The 24,663-nt window shown below is 34.7% G+C and overlaps 2 protein-coding genes across 3 annotated transcripts in view; both read left to right on the forward strand.

Annotated features, from left to right (window-relative positions):
- LOC130710577 (uncharacterized) overlaps positions 1–12,433 on the forward strand; it is a 33,627-nt gene extending 21,194 nt beyond the window's left edge. Inside the window, exons 17-36 of one of the 2 annotated variants that reach the window (XM_057559896.1) lie at positions 2,986–3,405; positions 3,479–3,756; positions 3,872–3,957; positions 4,043–4,129; positions 4,260–4,521; positions 4,605–5,012; positions 5,098–5,194; positions 5,900–6,219; positions 7,217–7,333; positions 7,471–7,638; positions 7,786–7,908; positions 8,423–8,512; positions 8,611–8,717; positions 8,789–8,937; positions 9,415–9,497; positions 9,596–9,691; positions 9,808–9,930; positions 10,506–10,589; positions 11,271–11,414; positions 11,839–12,433. In XM_057559896.1, the coding sequence (XP_057415879.1) occupies positions 2,986–3,405; positions 3,479–3,756; positions 3,872–3,957; positions 4,043–4,129; positions 4,260–4,521; positions 4,605–5,012; positions 5,098–5,194; positions 5,900–6,219; positions 7,217–7,333; positions 7,471–7,638; positions 7,786–7,908; positions 8,423–8,512; positions 8,611–8,717; positions 8,789–8,937; positions 9,415–9,497; positions 9,596–9,691; positions 9,808–9,930; positions 10,506–10,589; positions 11,271–11,414; positions 11,839–12,174 (3,578 nt within the window). In that variant the 3' untranslated portion in view covers positions 12,175–12,433. Of the gene's footprint in view, positions 1–2,985; positions 3,406–3,478; positions 3,757–3,871; positions 3,958–4,042; positions 4,130–4,259; positions 4,522–4,604; positions 5,013–5,097; positions 5,195–5,899; positions 6,220–7,216; positions 7,334–7,470; positions 7,639–7,785; positions 7,909–8,422; positions 8,513–8,610; positions 8,718–8,788; positions 8,938–9,414; positions 9,498–9,595; positions 9,692–9,807; positions 9,931–10,505; positions 10,590–11,270; positions 11,415–11,838 lie in introns of those variants that run through there. The other variant, XM_057559897.1, reaches the window with a different exon arrangement.
- Positions 12,434–18,814: 6,381 nt separating this feature from the next.
- Positions 18,815–19,433, forward strand: LOC130715987 (uncharacterized). Its single transcript, XM_057566164.1, has one exon. The coding sequence runs from the start codon at positions 18,917–18,919 to the stop codon at positions 19,244–19,246; it is 330 nt and encodes a 109-aa protein (XP_057422147.1). The 5' UTR covers positions 18,815–18,916; the 3' UTR covers positions 19,247–19,433.
- The last annotated feature ends 5,230 nt before the right edge of the window (positions 19,434–24,663 follow it).

A 24,663-nucleotide genomic window follows, 5' to 3' on the forward strand; every position in this document is an offset into this window, starting at 1 on the left:
GACTCCTTAGAGATTGAAGGAGTGTGCATGCCTTCAAAGGTGTACAGACCATCTGGACCAACAGTACCTTGAAGAAGAATCCTAGAGGTGGCCTGACATTTCACAACACAAAAGGAAGAGTGAAATTCAAAATACACATTGTTGTCTTTAGCAAACTTGCTTACACTGACAAGATTTTTGGTTATATTTGGAACTAAAAGAAGGTTTTTAAGAGTAAGAGTGGTTCTAGTGTGATATGGAGAAGGAAAGGAAGCAGAACCTATAGAAAGAATTGGCAAACCTTGTCCATTCCCCATAAGAATGTGATCATTACCAGTAAGGGAAACACTGTCTGAAATCACTGAAGCATCATTGGTAACATGATGTGTAGCACCAGAATCAGGAAACCAGGTGCTTAAGTTTGCTGAAGCAGAGGAAGATCCCACAGTTGAAGGTGGTCCAGTGAGCATAGCTTGTGGAGGTCTTGCTACTGAGTTTCCAGGCCTTGGACCACTACCTGAAAATTGAGAGTAAGGTGCATTGTTCCACTGTGAACCAGCAAAGGGATGAAAACCAAACTGCTGTGAAGAGTGCCCCATGCCAAGTCCAGGACCAGAGAAAAAACCAGGAAAGGATGCACCATTGCTAAATTGCTGGCCAAACTGTGTAGGACTTCCAAATTGTGAAGGACCACAGTAAGGAGAAAAACCAAACTGAGGCATCATAGGGAAATTAGGGAAATTCATGCCAAAACCAGAGTTCATGCCAAACATGCCAGGAGACGAGGAAGAAGAAGATCCACGATGGTAGCATATACTGGCATCATGACCATATTTAGAGCAAATCTGACATTGTACCTTGCCTCTTCCGCGACCACCGCCACGTCCATCGTAGCCGCCACGAGAAGAGTTACGACCACCGCCACGTCCATCGTAACCGCCACGACCACGCGAGTCAGTGTAGCCACCGCGATCGCCACCACGATCATCATAGGAACGTTCCTCGTAAGAGGAATCAACTGAACTGGAAGCGTAATTCACTTCCGACGCTGCAGGAGATGGTGTTGATGGTGGAGCAGGTGTCGCCGGTGGTGGCGACGCCTGAGATAGCAGCGCTGACGGTGGATTCGCGTTGAGCTGTCGCGAACGAGCGCGATCCAAACGCGCTTCATGCGCAATGATCATCGCTTCGATTTGCGAGATCGGACTTGGCAAATCGCGATTGTACACGATCGTCTGAAGATGACTATAGTCATCAGGTAGGCCATCGAAAAGCGCTTCCAGATGCTCGCGATAAGAAACCGGATCACCAATGGTGATCAACGCATTTACAATTGACTTGATGCGTTTGAGATAATCATAACAAGTTTTCGATCCCTTGGAAATTGAACGAAGCTCAGATCTGAGTTGCGTGGATTGCGCAAACGAGTGTGCTTTGAAGAAATCAAGCACTGCTTCCCAAACCTGCCATGACTGAGAGCAATTCACCACTGTAGGAAGCACAGTTGGTGAAAGAGAAGAAAGAAGCCACGTGAAAAGCGCTGAATCCTGCTGCTCCCAAAGTTGATATGCAGGATTTTCGACTGCATTCACACGATCTTCTTCACTGAGAAATCGTGGTGGAACATCAGGATGATCAAGAAAACTCTGCAATCGGTGAGTTCTCACGATCCCTTCCACATGCTGCTTCCACGAGAGAAAATTTGTATCATCAAGCTTCAAGGTAAGCTTGTGAACCAGAGCAGAAGAACTCAACGATGGTTGAACCATTGGAACTGGAATCTCAGGAACTTCACCAGCCATGGTGATGAAGAAGAAGAAGAGAAAAAAAAAGAGTGAGAGATCTTAAGGATCACACCACGCTCTTGATACCATGTTGAAAACTGTAAATGAGAAAACTGATTAACATTGATTTGTTAAAGCTACAGATTCAAGAGATTACATCAGTATTTATAGTAGAGCACTTAGCTTGTTGATCAAGCTAACAATCCTAACTGATTCTGTTATGACAGCTGTTATGACAGCTCAGCATAACTAACTATGACAGCTAACACTAACTAACCCTATAACTGACTGCATACACAGTCAGCAAGCTAACTAACAGTAGCTTCTCTTACACGTTACATAGTGTACTCTAATAAGGTGGTTGGCTGTCTGAGACGATTCCGATGGCGGGGTCAGAGGGCGATGATGCTGGCCGGAAAGTGGAGTGGAACCTATCAGATGTGAACACAGCATAAGGCCTGATATGAACTGTCAGAATGAAACACGACAGGGGGTAAGGCCGGAAAAACTGTAGGAATGAACATGACAAGGGGAAGAAACGGAAATTGGAATGAGACAGGGTTTCTCACACTGGTGGACAGTGAGTCCACCGGGAATGACGACGGATTAGGATTGCCTCTAACCAGTCTCTGATACCATTTAAAATTAGGAGAAACCGAGAGACAACTTAGGTTGAATCCGTTGTCTAAACTACACAGCGGGGGTCATTATATATGTATAAAGGCTTAATAAATAGAAAATATCCTATTTCCCTATTACATCATTACTTCCCTATTTACCATAAATAAAAGATATCCCACTTATTTACAAGATATCTAACATTATCAAACTATGATTTTAATTTAAATTATTTGACTATTATGTTTTTTAGTAATTATGGGAAGTGGAGTGTGAGATTAAAATTCTAAATCTACTTTTCTAGCAAGATATAGTGGTTGAGTTCTATAACTATCAAGTTGGGATAGGGTATCTCTCCCAAACCTGCCCCTGCCCATCTTTACAAATCACAGAAAACCTGAACTTAATCCAATGAAAATATGTTTTCCCATCAAAGTCGGGTTGAAGTTGGGCAAGTACGTGGGTGGTTTGGGTTTGATTGTCATACCTTGGTTAAACAGATTACTGTTTATTATGTTTTCGTTCTTTTTTTTATCTGTATACAATTATTTCCTTCTTAAGCTTAGTTGTATCATGTTTAAGTGGTTTAATGATTAATTTTCAGGTAACTTCTTATTTTCATTTAGACCTAAAATGACAGAGGAATTGATTACCTCTGAAAGTTCTTTTTCATCGGAATGGTCGGCTTATATTAAAGGTGGGAAAGCTGTGCGTCTATCTGGAATATTTGATAAATTAAACTACAGAGTTCGTAAGGCTTTGTTTGAAAAATCAGTTAAATGTTCCTTTAGCACAGCCCATTGTACACTCAAGTCTGAGGGTGTATCTGTTTCCAAAATGCATTTTCTCATTCAGACAATTGCTAGAGAAGTACCTATTGCATCACCTGAAAAGTCTGCTGCTGTGTTAAAAAATGAGAATTCAACAGTATCATTGCTGGAGCAGAAAGAAATATTTCTTCTTCCTACTGTACGAATGACCAATTTATTGCATTCGGAGATAGATGTCCTTCTAAGTGAAACAGGTAAAGAAATGCATGCTTCATAGGATGTATTTCGTGAAAGACTGAATTAACTTCTAATTTTAATTTTGTGAAGGTCAGCCAAAGCTGGTTGAATATGACAAAATTGGGAAGCAGGCAACAATATCATGTGGTTCAACAGTTGACTTTTATGCCAATCCAGAACTTATATACTTCACTGTGAATCTAACTTCTTCTACTTCTAGTTCCAAGCCTGTAAATAGTGGGGATTGTGTGAAGAAGTTACTGAAGCAGAACAATGATGTCCAACATGTCGATATAAAGTTGGACCTTGATGGAGGAAATTTTTCTGCAACCTTGAGATTGTACCGTGGAAATAGGGGCATTCTGGAGGTTATTATGCTACCCTTTGTTCTCACTTAGTAGAACTTATACGTTGTTTCGAAGTTCTATATTATGCATGAGTTCAGTTACTCTAGTATCTTATGAATCTTGGAGCTGCTTGCAGGTTGTTGTTTTTACATCATATTCTATGAAGAATGATACAGCGTCACCAATTTATGTTCTTGCAACCAAAAGGTGGCCTCTATCCAGGTGAAACCTACTATTTTAGATAGTTAATTGGCACATTTATCTCATCTTTGTCCATATTTGACATTGGTTGGCTCTTCACATGCAGAGTTGAATTAGACAATTTAAATTCTAACATTCCTTCAGAGCTAGGCTTATTTTTGCCTCCAAAGTCAACCAGATCATGGTTCTTGAAGTAAGATAAGTTATTATCCATCTTTTATTGGTTTAATATGTCAAATTATACTTTCTTGTAATGCTACCTAGGTTTGCTTGAATTATTATGTTCTGCATCGTTCTACAGTATCTAATTTTTCTGGTTTCAGATCTGAAAAAGTGCAACTGAAATTGCTGGAGGACCATACATCTGAGGCACTTCTAGACTTTGGTTCTTTGTCAGGCCTCACAGAAATAAGCTTTAAGAAAGAAGAAGGATCTGGTATAAAATCTGTAACAAAGATTGGAGTGTCTATTGGCCCTTCTTCAGGAGAAATTGTCGTGCCATCACAAATGGTGACTTTGGTTCCACGATATGTTATATGCAATGAATCTGAAGAACGTATAATTGTTCGCCAGTGCTATTTTCAGGTATGCATTAAGTACCAGTTTAAGTGGTGTGTGTGTGTGCGTTTTTCTTCTGAAATGGTTACGTAATATAGCTGTCTATGAAGGATGAGGAGGCAGGTTTCGTCTCCATTGACAGCAAACAGAGAGTGCCACTACAGCTGAAGGAAGGATTGAGCAAGAAAAGAGAGTTCAGTGTATTTGAGCATTTTATCAGAAAGCACAGATTTTCTAGTGACAATTCCTTGTTATATATCCAGATTCAGACAAATGAGCCTGGATTGGGATGGTCTGGGCCAGTGTGTATAGCTTCTCTTGGACATTTTTTCTTGAAATTCAGAAAAGAGACGGATGAAGTTAAAACATTAGACAACAAAATGACACAATTTGCAGCTGTTCATGTTGTAGAAGAAGGTTCTACTCTTGTTTTGAGTTTCTACAAGCCACCAAATTTGAGTCTGCCTTATCGAATTGAGAATTGTTTGCATAGTCTATCAATAACTTGCTATCAAAAGGTTGTAAGACAATTCTATGTTTTGCATTTTCATTCAAGTGTTCTCTTTTTCTCCTTGTCTCTCACATCGTATGAGAAATTTCCAGGATTCATTAGTGCCAGAGGTTCTTGGACCTGCATGCAGTGCTGATTATGTCTGGGATGATCTGACTCTTCCTCGTAAACTGGTTGTCCGCATCAATGGTGCTCTCTTGAAACTTGTTAACGACTTTCTGCAATGTATTCTCAATATCAGTAATGATAAAACGATGCTTACATGAAATCTAGGCAAAATATTTTCAACATATGAATATTAACCACTCAAGTGGTTAAGTCTGCTTATGAATAATACATTAAAAACTCTATAAACCCGGGTAGCTAATAGCGCGCTGTAGTGGTGCGTATCGGCTCCTCTCTGCTCCTAGTTGTTCAGTTCAGTGTAGTGGCTGCTAAAGTGAAGTAAAAACTAGTTTGTACTTTTTGCCAGAATTACCTTAAGTATGATTCTTATTTTGTAATTTTCCGAAAAAAACTATAAACATCTAATTTAAAATGAATGGTCAAATCTTAAATTTCTTGCTGAATATTAGGAACAGTTAGATGTAAAATCAATCATGTGCTTTCACCTAAAAGTTTAAGCTCTTGGGATAGGTGGTTCTTGATATGGTATCATAACCATACAGTTTAGAGTTTGATCCTTGCTGCTCCTTTTGTTAGATAAAAATTTAAATTTCAGCACAAGATAGGATATGAACATTTCCATTGTTCATTCTGCAAGCCCAAAGGACTCTTGGACTAGATGTAAAAAAATTCATGCGTGATATGTTTTCATCTAACAACTTAAGCTTTTTGGAACTGACAAAGCATTCTATGATATCAGTCCTAAAAGCCTCTTGCTTTCTGTTGTAGATAGCCTTCAATTACGAGAGATTAAGTTGGATAAGGTGCAAGCATGGAGACCTTTCTACAAACTTGGGCAACAAGGAGTGTTGGCTCCACGTTTGCTCTTTGACAAAGGATCAAGAGATCAGAGGGTGAGTTTCAGGGAGCCTAGTGGCATGGAGATGGAAAAAGTGGGGTTTGAAATATATGCAGAGGGACCAACCCGAGTTTTGCGAATTTGTGAGATCTCTGATAGTTTCAAGAGACAAACAGTTCATGCTTTGTGTGCAAAAATTCAACTGAGAGTTTCTCAGTTTGCAGTTCACCTACTTGAACATGTAACACAGGTATCTTGGCTTTCACTGAGTGCTTAAGTCGATCAGAGATTTTTGTTGAATTTGGACTTTCTATGTTTATGATTTTTACTTGCTAACGTGTGTGTACTGTGTGGACATAAATAAAAATAATCCAGTTTCGAAACAAAAGATGTATATTGCTCTCTGTATTTGGCTGAGAGAGTTTCAAAGGAAAATAAGATCTGATTCTATTATTGATTCAGCAGTGTTACATGCAAAAATATATAGGAAAAAGTAATGAGGAAGTTACACAGGAGGTAGCTGTAACTGCCATAGCTAACTCTAACTGATACTAACAGAATAGTAACTGTTAAAAACATAATATAAAACTGTTCGTGTTTCCTTTACCCAACAACTTAAACTTTAGGAATAGTTTGGTTCATGACATGGTATCAGAGTCTTTGTGACTAAGGGGTATCCTTGTTTCCCCCATTATTCTAATAAAAAAGTTGAATTTCAGCACATGGGGGCCTGTGCATGTCCACACCTAAAGCCCAATGGACTCTTGCGTGAGGGGGTGTGTTAAAAATATAGTGTAAAACCATTCCTGTGTCCTTTACCCAACATGTTAAGCTTTTGGTATAGTTGATTCATGATAGTAACTACTGAGTGTAAACTAGGATCCTATACTATGGTGTAAAGTATACTGTGTGCTCCTATACTCTGCTTTGTAAGACATATTGAGTATTCCTCAGATCATAGTTTGTATTCAAGTCTGTCCTTCCACAAGTGGTAAAATTGAAGAGGAAATTTCACGTATATCTGTAGTCAAGGATTTTACATGGATAATATATCAGTGGCTCAATTTCAAACACTGACAGAAGTAGAGTGATTGTGAAGTTATGTGTTGTCAAAATGTATTGCCCTCAGAATAAGGAGTGATTTTTCTTTGTCTGCATGATACTTTACAGTATTCAATTCAGAGTTTCTTTTGTGTTTTAAGCTTCACTTTCTCTGTTATTAATATTGCTAAGAAACTATTTTGAAGGAGGAAGATGACAATGAGCGAAAAGATTTTTCACCAATTGTAGTTGCAAAGCTTGGGAATCTTCACATGATTACTATTTCTAATAATCACCAGAAATATAATCAATTCAGTATACAGGTAACATGATTAATAATGCTTATCTTAACAACATCACTGACTAATACTGTTAATTTTACCTTTTTTGAGTACCAAGTCTCAGAAAATTATACTATTCAAGGACTTTATTGATCATATCCTATCTGTTATCGATCCAGTACTTGAACTTTGATCTTAAGTGGAAAGGAGCTCCTTTTTCATCTATGCTTCGTGGACATCAATTAGATTACAGTGAATCAAATGATAGTGCACTGAAGGTTGTTTTGGTCCTACTTACATCCAATTCCAATGTTAAGCAATTAAAATATTCATCAATTTTTCTTCAGGTAATGCTAGCCGCTGGCTTTTTCTAATTTTTTCTTTTTCTGGGTTCTGTTTCTTTTAAACCTTTTTATTAGACTATTTGAAGTCAATATTATTCAGTTAAAACTTCAAAGGGATAAATTTAATATATGAAGTGGTTGTACTTGTAGCCAATTGATTTGAACATTGATGAGGAGACATTAATGAAAATTGTGTCATTTTGGAGATCATCCCTTAGTGCTTCAGAGAGTCAGCGCTACTATTTCGATCATTTTGAAGTTCATCCAATAAAGGTTTTCCTTCTTCCTTAATGTCTGTCTTTCTTTGAGTACTTTACCTTAATTAATGACAGAGACTATTTATGGCTTAATTGCTTGGAGATGACTCTCAACAAATGTATATTTGTAACATGAACATAAGATTTTATGCACTTGTATCGCTTGATTATAAGTGTTAGACTATATCAAAATATCTTATGATGTCTTTCTTGATATTATCTTATATTACCTCTTAGGATTATTATTTTTTGGTACATCGGAAAATCTTAGGAGCAAATAACCGCTCAACAACATACATGAGCAAATATAATCATATCCTTGATTACAAGGATTAAAACTAAGCTAAATCAGAAAGTAAATAATCTATGAGCCCATTTCGATATGTACCAAAGAGCTCTTATTGTAGCTTCTCTACTAAAAAATGAACAATTTCAAATGGGCTCTGTATACCACATGTGTTGACCTTTAGGAAGCTAATGCTATTCAACAATATTCCACAACTATTTCAAAATATAGCGGTGTTTTGTAGATCATTGCAAACTTTATTCCTGGGGAACCACGTTCAAGTTATAGCTCAGCTCAGGAGGCTCTAAGGTCCTTAATTCATAGTGTGGTTAAGGTTTGTTTAAGATACTTCATTTACCTCTTTTTATCTTCTAAACCCTGATTTATACTCATGTACCAAGTCATCTTAAATCCTTGTTTTTTTCTTTGCAGGTGCCTTCCATAAAAAGTAGGGTAGTTGAACTGAATGGGGTTCTGATTACCCATGCTCTGATAACTATGCGTGAATTATTTATTAAGTGTGCTCAACATTATTCATGGTAAGCCTATGATGTACTTTGTTTTCAGTTTTGTATCAGAGTTATGACTGAAAATTGAAGAGCTTGTCCAGGTATACTATGAGGGCCATATATATTGCTAAAGGAAGCACCCTTCTTCCTCCAGAGTTTGTATCTATTTTTGATGACCTGGCTTCATCATCTCTTGATGTCTTCTTTGATCCATCCCGCGGGTTAGCAAATTTTCCAGGATTCACTTTAGGTATATAATATCCTCTGTTAGTTTCCTGTTTGCTCCCACTTATATTTCCTATCTTACACTTATTTTGTGTTAGGACTTACGAGCCCAAAAATAGATACATATCTGTTAGAGAGAGAGGGGGGGGGGGGGGGAGAGAGCTTCGGTAATGTTTTATTAAATTTGTAGTAGTTGAATTTCATATGGGAATTGTACACTAAACCATTGTTGAAATTATAGGGAGTGGTGGACTAAGGGGATTACAAGATATCCTACTTATTTACATTATTTCTAACATTATATTCTAATGCTCCAAGACAAGGTAGTTATGAATTATCCTCAAACTCACATTCTGGTAGATAATCAGGAAGGTTACTCGCTTATTTCTCAAATAGTTTCTGTCTACTATGTACAGACTGATACTTAGTTCTGCTGTTTCAAATATGACATTAGGAATGATATTCTTATTGTACTTGTTTGTTTTTCTTTGTTATTGATCAGGTACTTTCAAGTTGATAAGTAAATGTATCAAAGGTAAAGGTTTTTCAGGGACAAAGCGCTACTTTGGTGATCTAGGGAAAACTGTAAGTTTTTAGCTCCATGCTATCTGTAAATTTTTCATTGAATCGCAAATGTGATCATGGAGTATCACCATATTAATCAATTTATGATGGATCAACAGTTGAGATCAGCTGGTTCCAATATAGCTTTTGCAGCTGTAGCAGAAATATCAGACTCTGTTCTGAAAGGTGCAGAGGCAAATGGTTTCGATGGATTGGTATAAAATTATCACCTTTCTCTTATTAATTTGGTTTCTTTTATTTAAACAGAGACTTATACTCTATTATATTACTATGTGGTTGATATTTTGCATTTTTGACATTAATTTTCAAGATGAGTGGCTTTCACCAAGGAATTCTAAAATTGGCTATGGAGCCATCATTTCTTGGAACTGCATTGATGGAAGGCGGTCCAGATAGAAAGATATTGCTTGATCAAAGTCCAGGTGTTGATGAGGTAATCCATAATTTTGTTACGTCTTTGGTGTTTTATGGTTATTTTGAATTATATTGAGAATCTGTCTCATTCCCTTGGGTTGTGTGCTTCTACTTGTAAGCCTGTATCTCATTCTAACCATCAATAATAGATTCACATTTCACTCATTCTCTTCTTCTTCTTCTTCTTCTTCTTCTTCTCTCTCACTCTCTCTCTCTCTCTCAACCTCTATGAGAGGGAGTGTTAGAAATAATGTAAATAGGTAAATTATGTATTGTGTAATATCTCTTAATCATTGTAATTAGGGAAACTAGGAATCCTGCATATATGACATGTATATATATAATCCACTCCATCATGTAGTTCAGACAAACGGATTCACTCAATGTTCTCTTGTTTATACACTTACTAGATTTTCTAACAATCCAGGAAATACTATTAATGATATTGATTGTGCTAATGATTTCAATTTGTTAGGCATTCTTAAACGACTACGCATGACAAAATAAACATTTATTCTTTAAGTTTTTTCATCTTGATTTTTGAAATTCATGATCTGGACGTCAGTTACTGATCAGATATGTGGCCTGCTGCAGTTATACATTGAAGGATATATCCAAGCCATGCTGGATACAGTTTATAGACAAGAATACCTTAGAGTCAGAGTTATTGACAATCAGGTACGACTAGTTTGATAGTGTACATTCGTATACATCATCCTTTCAAGCTTGACTTTGTCTCGAAAAATTTCATGCCTTAGGGAGAAAACTTGAACATAACACAGAACCTTGGTTTGAGATTCATATACAAGTTGTGCAGTGATGTAATGGTTTGACGCTAACACCAGCAAGCACAGATATTCAGAAACTGTGAATGATAATTGTTAGGCCCTTAGTCTGTTGGAAAAGGCCAAACAGTTGGCCAGGGCCACGAGATCAGGGATATTTTGTTTGGGGGTGTGAGGAGAGAGAATGCAGCTTTCATTACCATTGAGTGTTTTGTCTTGCTAGTTGTGCAGGGATCTTCCCTTAGGAGCATAACCCTGTGTATCCGTGTTTCTCTTAGTTTTTTACCAATTGATAATGCACTTAATTCATATTTCTACTCTGAATCCCTTATAAAGGACATCTTATTAGAGGGGTTGCTATTTCTGATCTGCATAGAGATTGGGACCATTTTGCAATGTTATTGTTGAGTTTTGTTATACTGGTTCTTTGTAATTTTCTCTTTGTTAGTTTTCTGGTGGAGGACCTATCCTCTTATCTTCTTAGCTTTCTTGATGAATTTCTTTGTTCCATAAAAAAAATCTTGAGCTATGCCATTTACTGTATGGTTTTGATGGAGTCTTGTACATGTTTTAGGTTATCCTGAAAAACCTACCCCCCAATCACTCTCTTATCAATGAGATCACAAATCGTGTCAAGGAGTTCCTTGTGAGTAAGGCATTGCTAAAAGGAGATCCCTCAACTACATCCCACCCTTTACGCCGTCTTCGCGGAGAAAGTGTATGTTTTGTTCTATTGATCATGCCTCTTTTGTTCTGTTACATCTATTTCTTCTTATTTTAGTATTTTATTCCAACGCATCATCTTTCATCACATAAATAATTTCAGTCACGATGATCGCTTACCTCTACTTTTCATTTAAAACATCTTGGTCTTTTCTTCCATGAGAATTATGGGTTTATATATTTATGTTCTATGCTAAAGCTTCCCAAACTAATACTTTGCATGCTTGAAATGCTTTAGTTTGTGCTTCAAAGGTCAAACATGTTGTTATGGTCACAAGTTTATTCGTCTTTGGCACTTGTATTGTTTCTGAAAAGTGAAATCTGTATACTTCTTGATATCATCACTAATGGCATCATCCTTATGTAGTCTTCCCAGTTATTTTTGTACGAGGTCATTGATTCAGGTTCATTCGTGGCAGGAATGGAGAATAGGACCAACAGTCTTGACATTGTGCCAGCATCTTTTTGTTAGCTTTGCGATACGCATATTGCGTAGGCAGGCCAACAAGTTTTTTCTCAGCATTAAGGGGGATAAGAAGTCAGATATTGGCGATCACGTAGATAACCCTCCAAGCTCTATCGAAAAAGTGCAGAAACTGAATTTCGTCCGAAAATGGGGCGTCGGCAAATTTGTGCTGTCTGGCTTGTTGGCATACGTTGATGGACGTCTATGTCGTAGTATTCCCAATCCTTTAGCACGGAGAATAGTGAGTGGCTTTTTGTTGAGTTATATTGACAAAAACGATGATGAATAAATTGTACAGTTGTCGTTGCTTTAGTAATGTGAGCTAAAGAAACTGGATGTGGTGGATGAGGTTCCGTTGAATATTGGTGACGTAGTTGAATTAGTTCACGTTCAAGTTGTATATAACGTTCAACTTCCAGCATGAGTTAAGTCAGTCAACCCTTTCTCTTTTCACATGAACGAATGCAGAATTTGATATGTTTTAGCTGATAGGTTTGGATTCAATTCTTTCAAATTCAAGGAGATCAGCTCCTGATTCATTTAAAGCATCCGATATCTTCATTTTGTTCATCTTCACCAGTAAGCATTTGCGTTGTTTTTTCATGGGTACCTAGGATGGGGAGTGTTCTGGATAAAGTTGCGGAACCTAACTGTGGGAATGTAAACAACAATGGCTAAGCACCTAAGGGGTGAATTAAGTCTCTTTTTCAATTTCTTTGCCTACTAAAATCAGTTTCAAAGCAAAAGTATGAAGTCAATGTAGGTAATCAACGACAAATGTTAAGTCCAATATAACCAATATCAGAAAATTCATTATTTAATCAATATCAATGAAATCTTAAGTATGAAATCCTAATTATACATCATTTTCAAAATGTCATTGAATAGTAACATGAAAACTAAAATTAAATGATGAGCTTCAATGCACTTTTAGTCATGCAATTATCGCAATTGTACAAAGTCACTCATCTTTTTTAAAAATCGAGCGAATTGAGTCACATAATTTTTTCTCACGTTGCAATCATTAGTTTTCCATCAAATTACTTTATTTTCTCACTATTAATTCTCTTTACTTGCATTATATCATATATTGCATCTATCCTTTTTTTTCTATTTTCTTCATTTCATCATCTAATTGTCTACTCTTATTAAATGGTTACTCAACATTTTTCTCTATTTGGAGTTTCCATAAATCACTCAGGAAGGTCTTTGGAGTAAACTGTTGGCAGAGACTAACATTTATCCCGACGTGAAAATCAAAGCAATGGCATGAGTTTTGCAGCAAATCAAATGAAACAATAAGACCAAATGCTTTCATATACTTATTTTTTTGTTGTTGTTATTGGTTATTTGTAGTTTACTTTACATGAAGACAAGAAAAGGATGAGGTATGGAAGAAAGAGAACCGGAAAAAATAAACGAATGAGAAATCATGGACATTAAGCACTCCAAAGGAAAACTTTATAAAGGCCAGTATGCATTTTATTCAAAATTGAATCTTGATTGCCCTCTATTTTAAGCATTATACTTTTTTCCAATCCTTCCTATTGCAAATTATTGCACAATTTTCTCTGGACTTTTCCCACTAACCAGATCTATCATGAAAGGAGGCAAAGGATTATGAAGCTGCAAATCAAATGTGTTTGTGGTATAGGTTTTTATGTGTGTTTGGACTTTGGATACAATTAAATGAGACATCAATAGACTTTCACCTCAATAGTGTGTTCTAACTTCTAATCCTCCATATCTCTTTTGTTTTGATTCTTTCTCATTTTTCTAATTAGATTTTCAACAACCATTTCTTCAGGGTCAATGCATGAGAATGTCTCAACAGGTGAGTGGTGATGGTGGCAACAGTAAAACATTAATTATAAAGAAACAGAGATATCAGCTACAGTATTGAATGCCAACCTGACCCCAAGTTAGTTTTCAGAGTTCCTTTCGTTGAAGAGCTAATAATAGACATATAGCCATGTTTGTAATCGGATGAGATTGTGGAAGAGGAATCTAGCAAGGCAGTGGCTTACTGATCTGGCTTCTGGTATGTATGTTGTTTGATTATTTGCAATGGAGAAATGCTGCTCTCTCTGTTTGTTGTGGTCACTGCCAGTTTTAATGTATAATGTGTATTCTAGTTTTATTGAGTCTTATTATAACACTAAACTTATCTACTCATTTAATAAACATGAGTATATGAGTTAGAATTATGGATAACTGAATCCATTGTGAGCCCTTTCCTTCTATCAATCACTGCAAAATTTGGTCCCATATATTTTATTGGGTATTATTTTTGCAGTCACATTTCTTATGACACATTCTCATAGTAGAGTAGAGAGAGATTCATGAGATGAACTTCTGATAACTGACTCATGTCCTATACATGTGGAGTATATTAGTAGTATACTCCAACAGTGGACAAAACAACCATTTACATTTTCTACAACAGTAAACATATTATGAAAATACTTCAATTCTAAGAAATAGTTTGTTGGCTTTTCTTAAACCCCTCTATCTTTGCTCGCTTAATGCGTTCCTCTACTGTAAATGGATGTTTTTAAAGCTTTTTGGGATGGGTGGAGCTCTTATTTCTTTCACATGTAATTTTGGCACATTCTTAAGCTTCAATTTAAGTTTATTTGAGGGTCTTTGAAGGGAAGATTTGAAGCTGGGTATCCGTTTTTCTTTGGTTAAGCGCTGCTGTACTATCTGTTAAATGATTAGATAGAAACCTTCAAATATTTTGTTGTGGATTTGTCAAAATACTCTGCATGGCTGGGTTCATATCTCTGTCAGTAAAAGTGTTTCATACATTCACAAAATGACCCACACCCTGATAATACATATACAAATAAAATATAAATGTTCATTTTAATCACTTGGCAATGTTGAGGAAGCTAACCTCTACACAAAGTTGAGAGGATTACTATTCCCTATATGTATGTATGCACTTCCCATTTCCCTGCAGAGCTGCAACATCCTCTGAGCTTCCTCATTGTATCTGGCTCACCTTATATGCTCCCAATAAGATAATTGCACTTTGTATTGAGTTTGTGATCCCAACTTAGTGGTTGCCTTTTGAGAGAACCTTTTATGTGAAGAAAGAGATCATTAACGATGGTACCTATACCAAAGATTTGACTGTTCTAGCAAAAGTATTTATAATCGACAACTCTCATCAAGAATTTCCTTGCCCTCCATGTTCTTCTTCGTTTCTTTCTTTATTGCATGTCAAATTGTGGTGTTTTATTTGGTATTATAATTTGTTACACTTAATAGGAATTTACTTTAAAATGCCCATTTTAGATAATATGTATGATGTATGATTTTCTTTCTAAGATGCATGGATAAATTCTTTTATGGAAAATAATCAGCTAAAGTTTATTGTTATTGGTGATGAGAGGTAGTCCTTTCATTTGTTTGGTCCTTTATTTCCTCTGCTTTGACTCTGAAACTTTAATTTTGTGTTCATGCCAGGTGTACAGGTTGCACTGAGATTATGGGATTGCAATTAATAAGTTTCTTGGACAATCCTTTGTCATTGCTTATTTTTTTCTTTCCTCCCCGTTTAGGAGGATCTGGCTGTTATGGATGATTTTCTCCCCATCATCGCAAGTTCAAGTTATCTATTAAAGTTATAAAATTTGTTCCTAAAGCATTTTTATTTTTATACTTTTTAGTTATGTAGCAAATCAAGAAGCATCGAAATAGAGATTGAATTAATATCCATCTAAGAGAAGCCAATTGTAAGTTGAGCCCTTTTCATTTTCTACTCGAGGCTAATTTATATAGTGTACATTGTTGTTTGATTAGAGAACATAATTTTTTAAGCTTTTTTTAGGATTTTTTTTTTTTTGATGTTTTGAGTAGATCAACTATGGAAGGGATTGGATTTGTAATGAGAATGATGCTAAGGTTATCAAAGTATGTGGATAAATTGGACAGGCCATTGCTGCATCAACTTTAACTTGAGAATCTCCGTAAAAAGTCAGTTGGGGCCGTAGGCACTGATAATTGGACTCCATAAAAAACTGTACATTTTCAAATTATTTTATGTCAAGATTAAAACATTAAGTCATGTGACTTTTTTAAGTGATCATGTGACAATCACATGACCATTAAATTCTTTTAATCTTGACCGTTGATGGTTAGATCTAACGGTTGTGATTTATTCTCATTTTCTCACATAAAATTACATTTCTCATAAGATACATCCTATATATATATATATATATATATATATATATATATATATATATATATATATATATATATATATATATATATATATATATATATATATATATATATATATATATATATATATACTGCATTTATGGATGATTAAATTAAATTACATCATTAAAATCTCCCATAACAAGGAAAATTATACATAAAAATACTTTCATTTAAGAATTCATAGAAAAACAATTTACAATAGAATTTCATTTTTAAAATGTACAGTATAATTATACAATCCACTTTTGATTTTGTAAAAATTAAATGATAAAAAAATTTCACACAAAAGCATATTTCACATGAAAATAATTTAATGTTAACATTAATAGAAAAGTAATTTTTCATATGACAAATACATTTTTTATCATTTTATAATAATTTAAAAGTAAATCTAAATAAAAGTACGAAAATATGGGGATTAGAATTCATTTGATGTCCGAGGTTAATTGAGCATCTTGGATCATGTGGTTCTGACCATGGACCTTTTCACAATTGGTGTTGTCGACTAATACAATTTGAAAGTTCTAATATAAATACTATCATGAGGGTTCTGAGCATGAACTGTAATAATTTCTTAATTCTTTAGAACCTTAGATGATAAGGTTTGATTATTATATTATTTTTCATTTTCTATATATAAAAAGACAGTATGTATGCATCGTAGTTTCATCAATGAATTAAATACATCTAATATAAAATTATTTTATTTTATAAGTTGTATGCATGAGTGAGTGATAATTAATCTTCTTCCTTCTCTTAACTGCAAGTCTGCAACATTTACCACTCATACCTAAAATCATTGAATAATTGGAATGTGTGATAGGGTGAAAATTTTGTGGGAAAAAAATGAAACTAAGAAAGAGATGAAAGAAAACTAAGAAGAAACAGGATCAAAGTTTTAGCTAAGCTAACTCCAAGTTAATTGTCATATGCTGATGTGGTTCCCCTTACTTCTTAGGTCCCATATTGGTAGTTAAAAAAAGTTTTTAATTTTTTATTGGGAGGGGTAGGGGCCCTCCCCTGTCCCATGATGTTCCACCACTGCTTACACAGTCATTCTCTTATCTACTTCTTTTTTATTTTCTTCCAATCTACTATAAAATTGTGTAGCAAGGATGAACTGATCACTGCCCAGTGATCATGTCAAACAATGTGAAATTCACAATGATGATGCTTTTGAAACATGTATCAGAATGACCATTTTTCTTTTAATTCATTAGCATACTATGACAACCAACATGATGTTTTTCTTGCTTATAAATGTGCACTGGTTTCAATATGATGACATATTTGGAATTAAACTTTGGAACATGACAATGTGCTTAATTGGACTTACTATGGTGTCTTCTAATTTCAAGATCTTTAGATAATCCATGTGACACATTTCATAGTATGTTTACAAAACAAGTCTTTCAAAAATGATACTCATATTTTAATGTACAAGGAATAATCAATTTACATTAACTTTGAAGTTTAAAGAGCAAGTGTCTAATCAAAATACTAAAACCTTTTTTTTTTGTTACAATCAATACTTAAACCTTAGATGTTGATAAGTGTTTAGATGTTGATAAGTGTATATAATGTGTCCACTATTTCAGTCAAACTTGCATTGTTATCTACTGTTTATAAAATTAATTTATAATTTAAAAACCATATCAAATAAATACTAATATATACTAAAGTCACTCGTGATTGCACGGATATAAAACTAGTTATATCATATATTGCATCTATCTTTTTTTTTCTTTCTATTTTCTTCATTTCATCATCTAATTGTCTACTCTTATTAAATGGTTCCTCAACATTTTTCTCTATTTGGAGTTTCCAAAAAAATCACTCAGGAAGGTTTTTGGAGTAAACTGTTGGCAGAGACTAACATTTATCCCGACGTGAAAATCAAAGCAATGGCATGATCGAGTTTTGCAGCAAATCAAATGAAACAATAAGACCAAATAGCAATAATGTTTTGTTCACCAATCAATTTCACCTCCACCTTGAGAGGTGATGAAGAAATGAGAGAAAAATAAATGATATGATATGTGATATGACTGAAAATGTAGAGAGAGATAGAAAAAAAAATGTGTGAAAATGAGATGAAAGAGAAGTGAGGTGTGTATAAATCATTACTCGACCAAATAGACAAAAATGATTTCCACTCGTGCCTGAGTGATGAGTGACCTAAGAAGAGAAAATGAATAAATTAAGTGATATAATAAGTAATGTAATAAAAATGTAGAATTATAAAAAAAAAACGAGTCTAAAGAAAATAGAGTGTGAGTATCATTACTTTAACGGAAAACACATTCAGCATGGAGGTTTGATATGTTCATTTCAAATTTTATACATTTTAATTCACTCATTTATTTATATGTTTCTTTTTCATTCCTATTCTATTATTTATCATATCTCATATTTTCTCTTATATTTTTCTCTTCCGTCAAAGTCACTTCACTAGAATTGTTAACCAAAAATTAATAATTCAGCGACAAGCCAGACACAAGAAGTGAAATGTGGCTTGGTGTAAGTTTGACACGACACTCCTTAACAGAGCCAAATGTCGCTGAGTCACTCGTGAGTTTATGATTTTATTGCCACGCGGTCTTTGTCTCTTCCGCCATGTATTTCGGTTGCATCTCTTCCCCTGTTTTGAGACCAAAACAACAGGCTCCTTACCTGACTGCCCACAATTTCCAACCCAAAACACGAAACAGAACAAGTTTATTTATACATCTATCTGAACCTCTTGTTAACAAACCCACAACATTTATTAACAACGTGAAAAAAGATATAGCAAAATGGCTTTCACGATATCAAAATCTCAATCAGCTATCACAGAGAGTGAGAAGGAGAAAATTGATGAAGCTGCAGGGGTTAAGGACTCTGGTGGTGGAGACAATAATATCTCAAGCCAGCTCCATTTGAAGTCGCCGGAAGCTGATGCTTCCTCTAAATCTTTGGACAAAAATGTTGTTCTTCGACGCATCCTGCAACGCAAGATCTTTAACAAAGCCAAAACTGCTTTTGAATCTCTTTTGGGAAGCTCTGAAGCCAATAGTACAAACACTAGTACTAGTACTCAAGAGTTGAAGTGGCTCCAACACGGTGATGTTTTCTCTGCTCCTTGACTAGATGCATGCATGGCAAAGAAGATTATGACTGTTTTATTTCTGTCTGTGGCTGTGAATAGAATGTACTACTCCTGTTTGATCTGGAGAGTTGATTTTTATTTTGTTCCACGAGATCGAAATTTGGCTTCAATCTTAGTTAGAAGGAGTCACTAGTTGTATAATATAATATTTGTGCTTTTCTTGATTTTTGTTTTTTTGAAATGCTTTTCTTGAATTGATTGTGAACAAAATATAAGAGATTGTGACGCTATGCTGAAAAATTCATGTTTCTATCATGTATTAAATGTGTGTTTGTATAGCTGTTAGTGTATAATGTAACACTTGCTTAATATTTTGTTCACATCTGAAAAAGAGGTGGATGAAAGAGAGAGAACAGTAAAAAAAAAAAAAAAAGATGATGTGTGAGATATGATATGTGATATGATAGAAAATAAAGAGAGAAATAGAAATGAAATTAGAAGAAATGAAGTGTTAAAAATTGTGGGGTGGAAAAAATTTGCAATGTGAATGTATCAAGGTTCTTAGATATAGTTTCAAAGTAAGTGTTAACATGAGAAGTTTATGCTTTGCCCAGTGGCAGACCTTGACAAAAAAATACAAGGAGAGGTCAATATGTGACTATTAATTTATAAGTTATATATGTGAATATTATATCATAGAACAGAACAAGTTGCACCATATAGACCAATCAAACTACAAATAAAAGAGAAATGTGAGTTCCAATGAGTACGAATTTGATTTTTTCTTCTAATTAACGGTTTCAAGTTCATCAATCTCTAGCAAATATGTCACCTCATTTAACTTTGCAGCTTGTAATTCATCATGTCTCTTACAAGAACAACAAACAATATTGATAATAAATGTCAATGTTGAAAAGAATTGATGAACCGGAATCACTTTCATTTTCATTGATGCAACAACCAAGACAAGTTTTAACCTATGAGTTAAACAATGAATATAAAATGCATTAGGACAATAATTTAAAACTAATGCTTGTAATCCGTTCCATTCTCCCCTCATTGCCAGTACCATCATACTCGTGACTCCCAATGATGAAAACGTCAAAATCATACCGAGAAAGTATAACACATAGTTGCTTTAGAGTTACAGCCATAAAATGTTTTTAATAAACATTATGAAAAACTTTTAATAAACAATATGAAAAACTTGTTCTTGCATAAAACTGTTTTTATGACTAAATCTTAAGACAAGAGCCTTGTTGTTCCTTTTTTTATTTATCTTGAGCTTGAACAACAACAATGCAAAACTTAGAGTCCCGACCCCAATTTCTTCACGGATTTGATTTTTCACCTTAATAGATAGAATATGAGTTCTTTGTGAATTTAATGTGAAGTATACTTGGCATTGTATGAAAGCATTTTCCAACACGACTTTTGCAACTTCATCATTGTAGATGCTAGTAGTTTTACCATCTCAAAAAAATTATCTTTGTTTTTGGATCCACTAGTTCCATCGTGGCCCCAAGATACACAAGCTTGAAGTGTTAAAAAACAAATCGTATCAATTGAAGTCTTAAAACGCAATCGATTATGTATAATTTGATTTGAGCTTTGCACATGAATAACATTTCGAATATATGCTCATCCTGATTCGACAAGTTTTGATAAACACTCATTGCATTATTGTGTGTTGAGTAAGGATGTTTAAGAAAAAGACATATCTTTCCATTATTAACTTTATTCCAAATTCTAAACATGTAGCAATGCTTAAAAAGATAGCAAGGTAAGCAATATGCCACATTTGTCGAAGATAAATACTCTAACCATGAAAGAAAAATGCTAAACCAAGAATTTTGAAACCTTCTGTATTGACCAACTTTACCAGACAAAAGATAATGTTAAAGATATGCACTTGATTTGGACCCCATTTCAGATAAAGCCTCCGTATTACATAATTTTATTTGGAGGGTATTGCCAAATTTGAGGGCGCTTTATGGGATCATTGAAGCTATGATGGGCTTTGTTGATAGTTGTACTGCTTAAAACTATGGTAGAGTCGATTGGATTGTTTTATATGGGAGCGCTATTTAAAAGGATTTGTTCTCTTCGGTCAAAAGTCAATTAGCTCCTCGTGTTTTTGGGGGTACTGTATAGCTTTTAGGGTTTTGCATCATGTTGTTCTACTAGTTATGTCCATTGAATATGTATGATTGTTCTTTATTTTCTTATGTATATGTGCATTGCTATAGCAGTCTTGGAATTTTTTTGTCACATGTTATAAGTGTCAGTTTGACGACTCTTTAAATTTTATTCCTTACATCATTTTTTTTTCTTCATCGGAAATGATTCGTTACATCATTGACAAAAGAAAATGTAAATAAATTGAATAAATAAAATAAAAAATAACAAAATCAAATAATTTTTTGAATTTAACGAAATTCAGTTTGCAAATAAATTATGCCTTGTCCATTTAAGTTGTTAATCCAAGCAACAAATTACGTGTTTGGTTAACTGACATGTTACAATCATGTTTTTGGTTAACTAAACATTTAATTCCTGCTCGATCTTATCCAAATCGGTATATATGAATTAGATTGAATTGACCAGGGATATATGTAGCATCCTGGCACCCACAGAATATGTTGGACTAATGGGCTTGGTAGGAATACATTGTCATCATCCCCTCCAATGCATCCAAAATAACTTTTGCAATTTGCAGTGATAAAGTATTTGTTTCCCTCTAACTTGTCCACTTGAAGATGTCTATAGCTAACTTGTCCACTTGATGATGATGCCCTACGCCTACCTTTCAAAATCATAGAATTAATTTAGGAAAATATATTTCATTCACATCCCAGAGCCATAGAGATACAGAAAGAAAATAAAGGTATGATAAGTGATCTAATTATAAAGAAAGAGAGATTGAAAGGAAAAGTGAATAAAAAATAAATGAGTATTATTAGAGCATATGTTCATATTTCACTTTCTATTACAATTTATTTTCACTCAATTGTTATTTTTCTTGTCTATTTCTATTGTTTCTACCATATAAACTCATTTCGTTCTTTTCTTATATTTCTCAAAAAATGTAAAGTTGAGAAGTGTGAACAAAATTTAATTCGTGTTATAATTATGTAGTATTCATGGTGGTGAATTGCGAGACACATATCCCACTCCATATATTCTGGTCATACCATTTTATAATTTCATAAAGAAATTTTCTTCGTTGACCATCATCATCATTCATCCCCAGCATGTTCCTACTTTTTTTTCTAATACTAAAAAATCATCATCATCATGTATTTTGGCGTCTGCTGGTGGGGCTTTCCTCATACAGCACCCGTTATTTTAAAAGGATATTTTAGTCATTTAAAACATCAAATTATTGAAATAGTATCAAGTACTCTTGGTGGCTTTTTGGTAGGGTGCACATGGGTTGGGTTGGATGGATTTTGGTCAAAATAAAATCTGAATCGATCAAAATTGGCTGAGTTGGGTTGGGTTGGATTTCACGAATTTTTTTTCCGGACCCGATCCGAACCAACCCGACGAAGTTTGGATTGGGTTGGATGGATTTATTGGGTCACTATATTAAAATAATAATATATCTGAAATATTAAAAAATCTTGTAAAAATTATTATAAATTCAGAAAAAAGTTATAAAAAGTACTAAATATGATATAATACTAAATAGCATGAAAAAGACACAAAAAGTTATAGAAATAATACCACATAAATGACATATAGTCAAATATCATAAAAATATAAAACTTCATTACCAAATGACATGAAACAATCTAATATAAATAATATCTAAAAAGTGAAAAACAACACTAAATGTCATGTCATGACACTTAGAACTTAGATGTCTCCAACATGCCAAATAACTATATATAAACATGTAACAAATAATTACGAACAAATACTCTAAGTTCAAATATGACAAATAACTACAAATACTTAAGTCTCAAAGTTTCAAAAAGTCATCACTCCGACACTAGCACACCAAGTATGAGTAAAATTATAAAAATTATTATTATATGTATGGATTCTGGGTTGGGTTGGATGGATTTGAACTGAATCCGAAATCCGATCCGAACTTGGTTGGGTTGTAGTAAAATCCATCAGACTAACCCGATTGCCCGATCAAACCCGCATTTTTTCTATTGGATCGGATTGGGTTGGGCGGGTTCATTGGATTTACCCGGCCATGTTCACCCCTACTTTTTGGTTTCCACTTAAAAATAAGAAAAGAACAATACATTATTAAAAACATACCAAATTCTTTCCGATGTAAAAAAAAAAAACATACCAAGTTAGTAACAATCTGTCCTTCAATCTAAATATACTGTTTGGGTGAGTAAATGGTACCCATCGTCAACAGCAACAATGGTATCTAATTTTTCTATCGTGGGTGTGCATACTAAATGGCAGGGCCGGCTTGGGGCTAGGCCTCCAAAAAAAAAATTTACTAAATAAAAAAAGCCTCATATTTTTGTAAATAAGACTTCAAAAAAACGAAAATGCCCCATATTTTTGTAAATAAGACATGTTAAATAAAAAAAATAGATAAATAGCCCTAACTTTAAAGTTCGTTTTAGGCCTCATTTAGTGTTGGACCGGCCTGCTAAATGATAAATAGTTAATTATGAAAAGTGAATTCTGTGGTGCCTGTGGGAAAATGTGGGTGTGGTGCCTCCAAGAGGTATGTCAAATAGGAAAGTGACATGTGGCCACTATTATATCTAATTTTTAATTTCCATCTATGTTTAACCCTTTTCCAATAATTCAAAAATATTTTTGATATTAATTTTGGGAAGGGTTTTTTAGCAATTGTTAGAAAGTTCTCTATAGTTAATATGGATTTTTACCATGAGTGAGATTTAGATTGAAGATTGAAATAGACACTGCTGGTTCATATTCTATTGATGTTGGTTCATCCTCAACACACCAGTAAACTCTAATCTCATACTTCTTCATCTTTGATTCTTCATCTTTCAGAGAGGTTAGCGCATAGAGAGAGAGAGAGAGAGAGAGAGAGAGAGAGAGAGAGAGAGAGAGAGGCTCACTCTTCACTCTCCAAACAACACAGACAACCCAATGGCGATTTCGATTTAGACGATCAAGAGTGGGTGTGGGTTTGTTGTTTCTGCCTCTGTCTTTGCTAGCTACCAGAACCAAACCACCATGCCAATAACTCAACGCAAGAAGGAAGTTGCAGAAATCCTCGTTGATATGCCAGATTTGATTTTGAAATTCAAGATTCTCTTTCACCTGGGGCTCCAAGAGGAGGAGATCTGCGATTGTCGTCTCTCCATCTCCTCCTCCTCGTCATCATCATCATCCTCTTCCTACGCCGCCGCCGCCGTGCAAAGGAGTGGTTTCAAGCCCCGCAACCCCTTTATCCTTCTCTTCGTGAATCTGACGACAACATCAACAACAACCCCTCATTAG

This window comes from Lotus japonicus, chromosome 4 (assembly GCF_012489685.1).
Source record: "Lotus japonicus ecotype B-129 chromosome 4, LjGifu_v1.2".
NCBI classification, from domain to species: Eukaryota; Viridiplantae; Streptophyta; class Magnoliopsida; order Fabales; family Fabaceae; genus Lotus; species Lotus japonicus.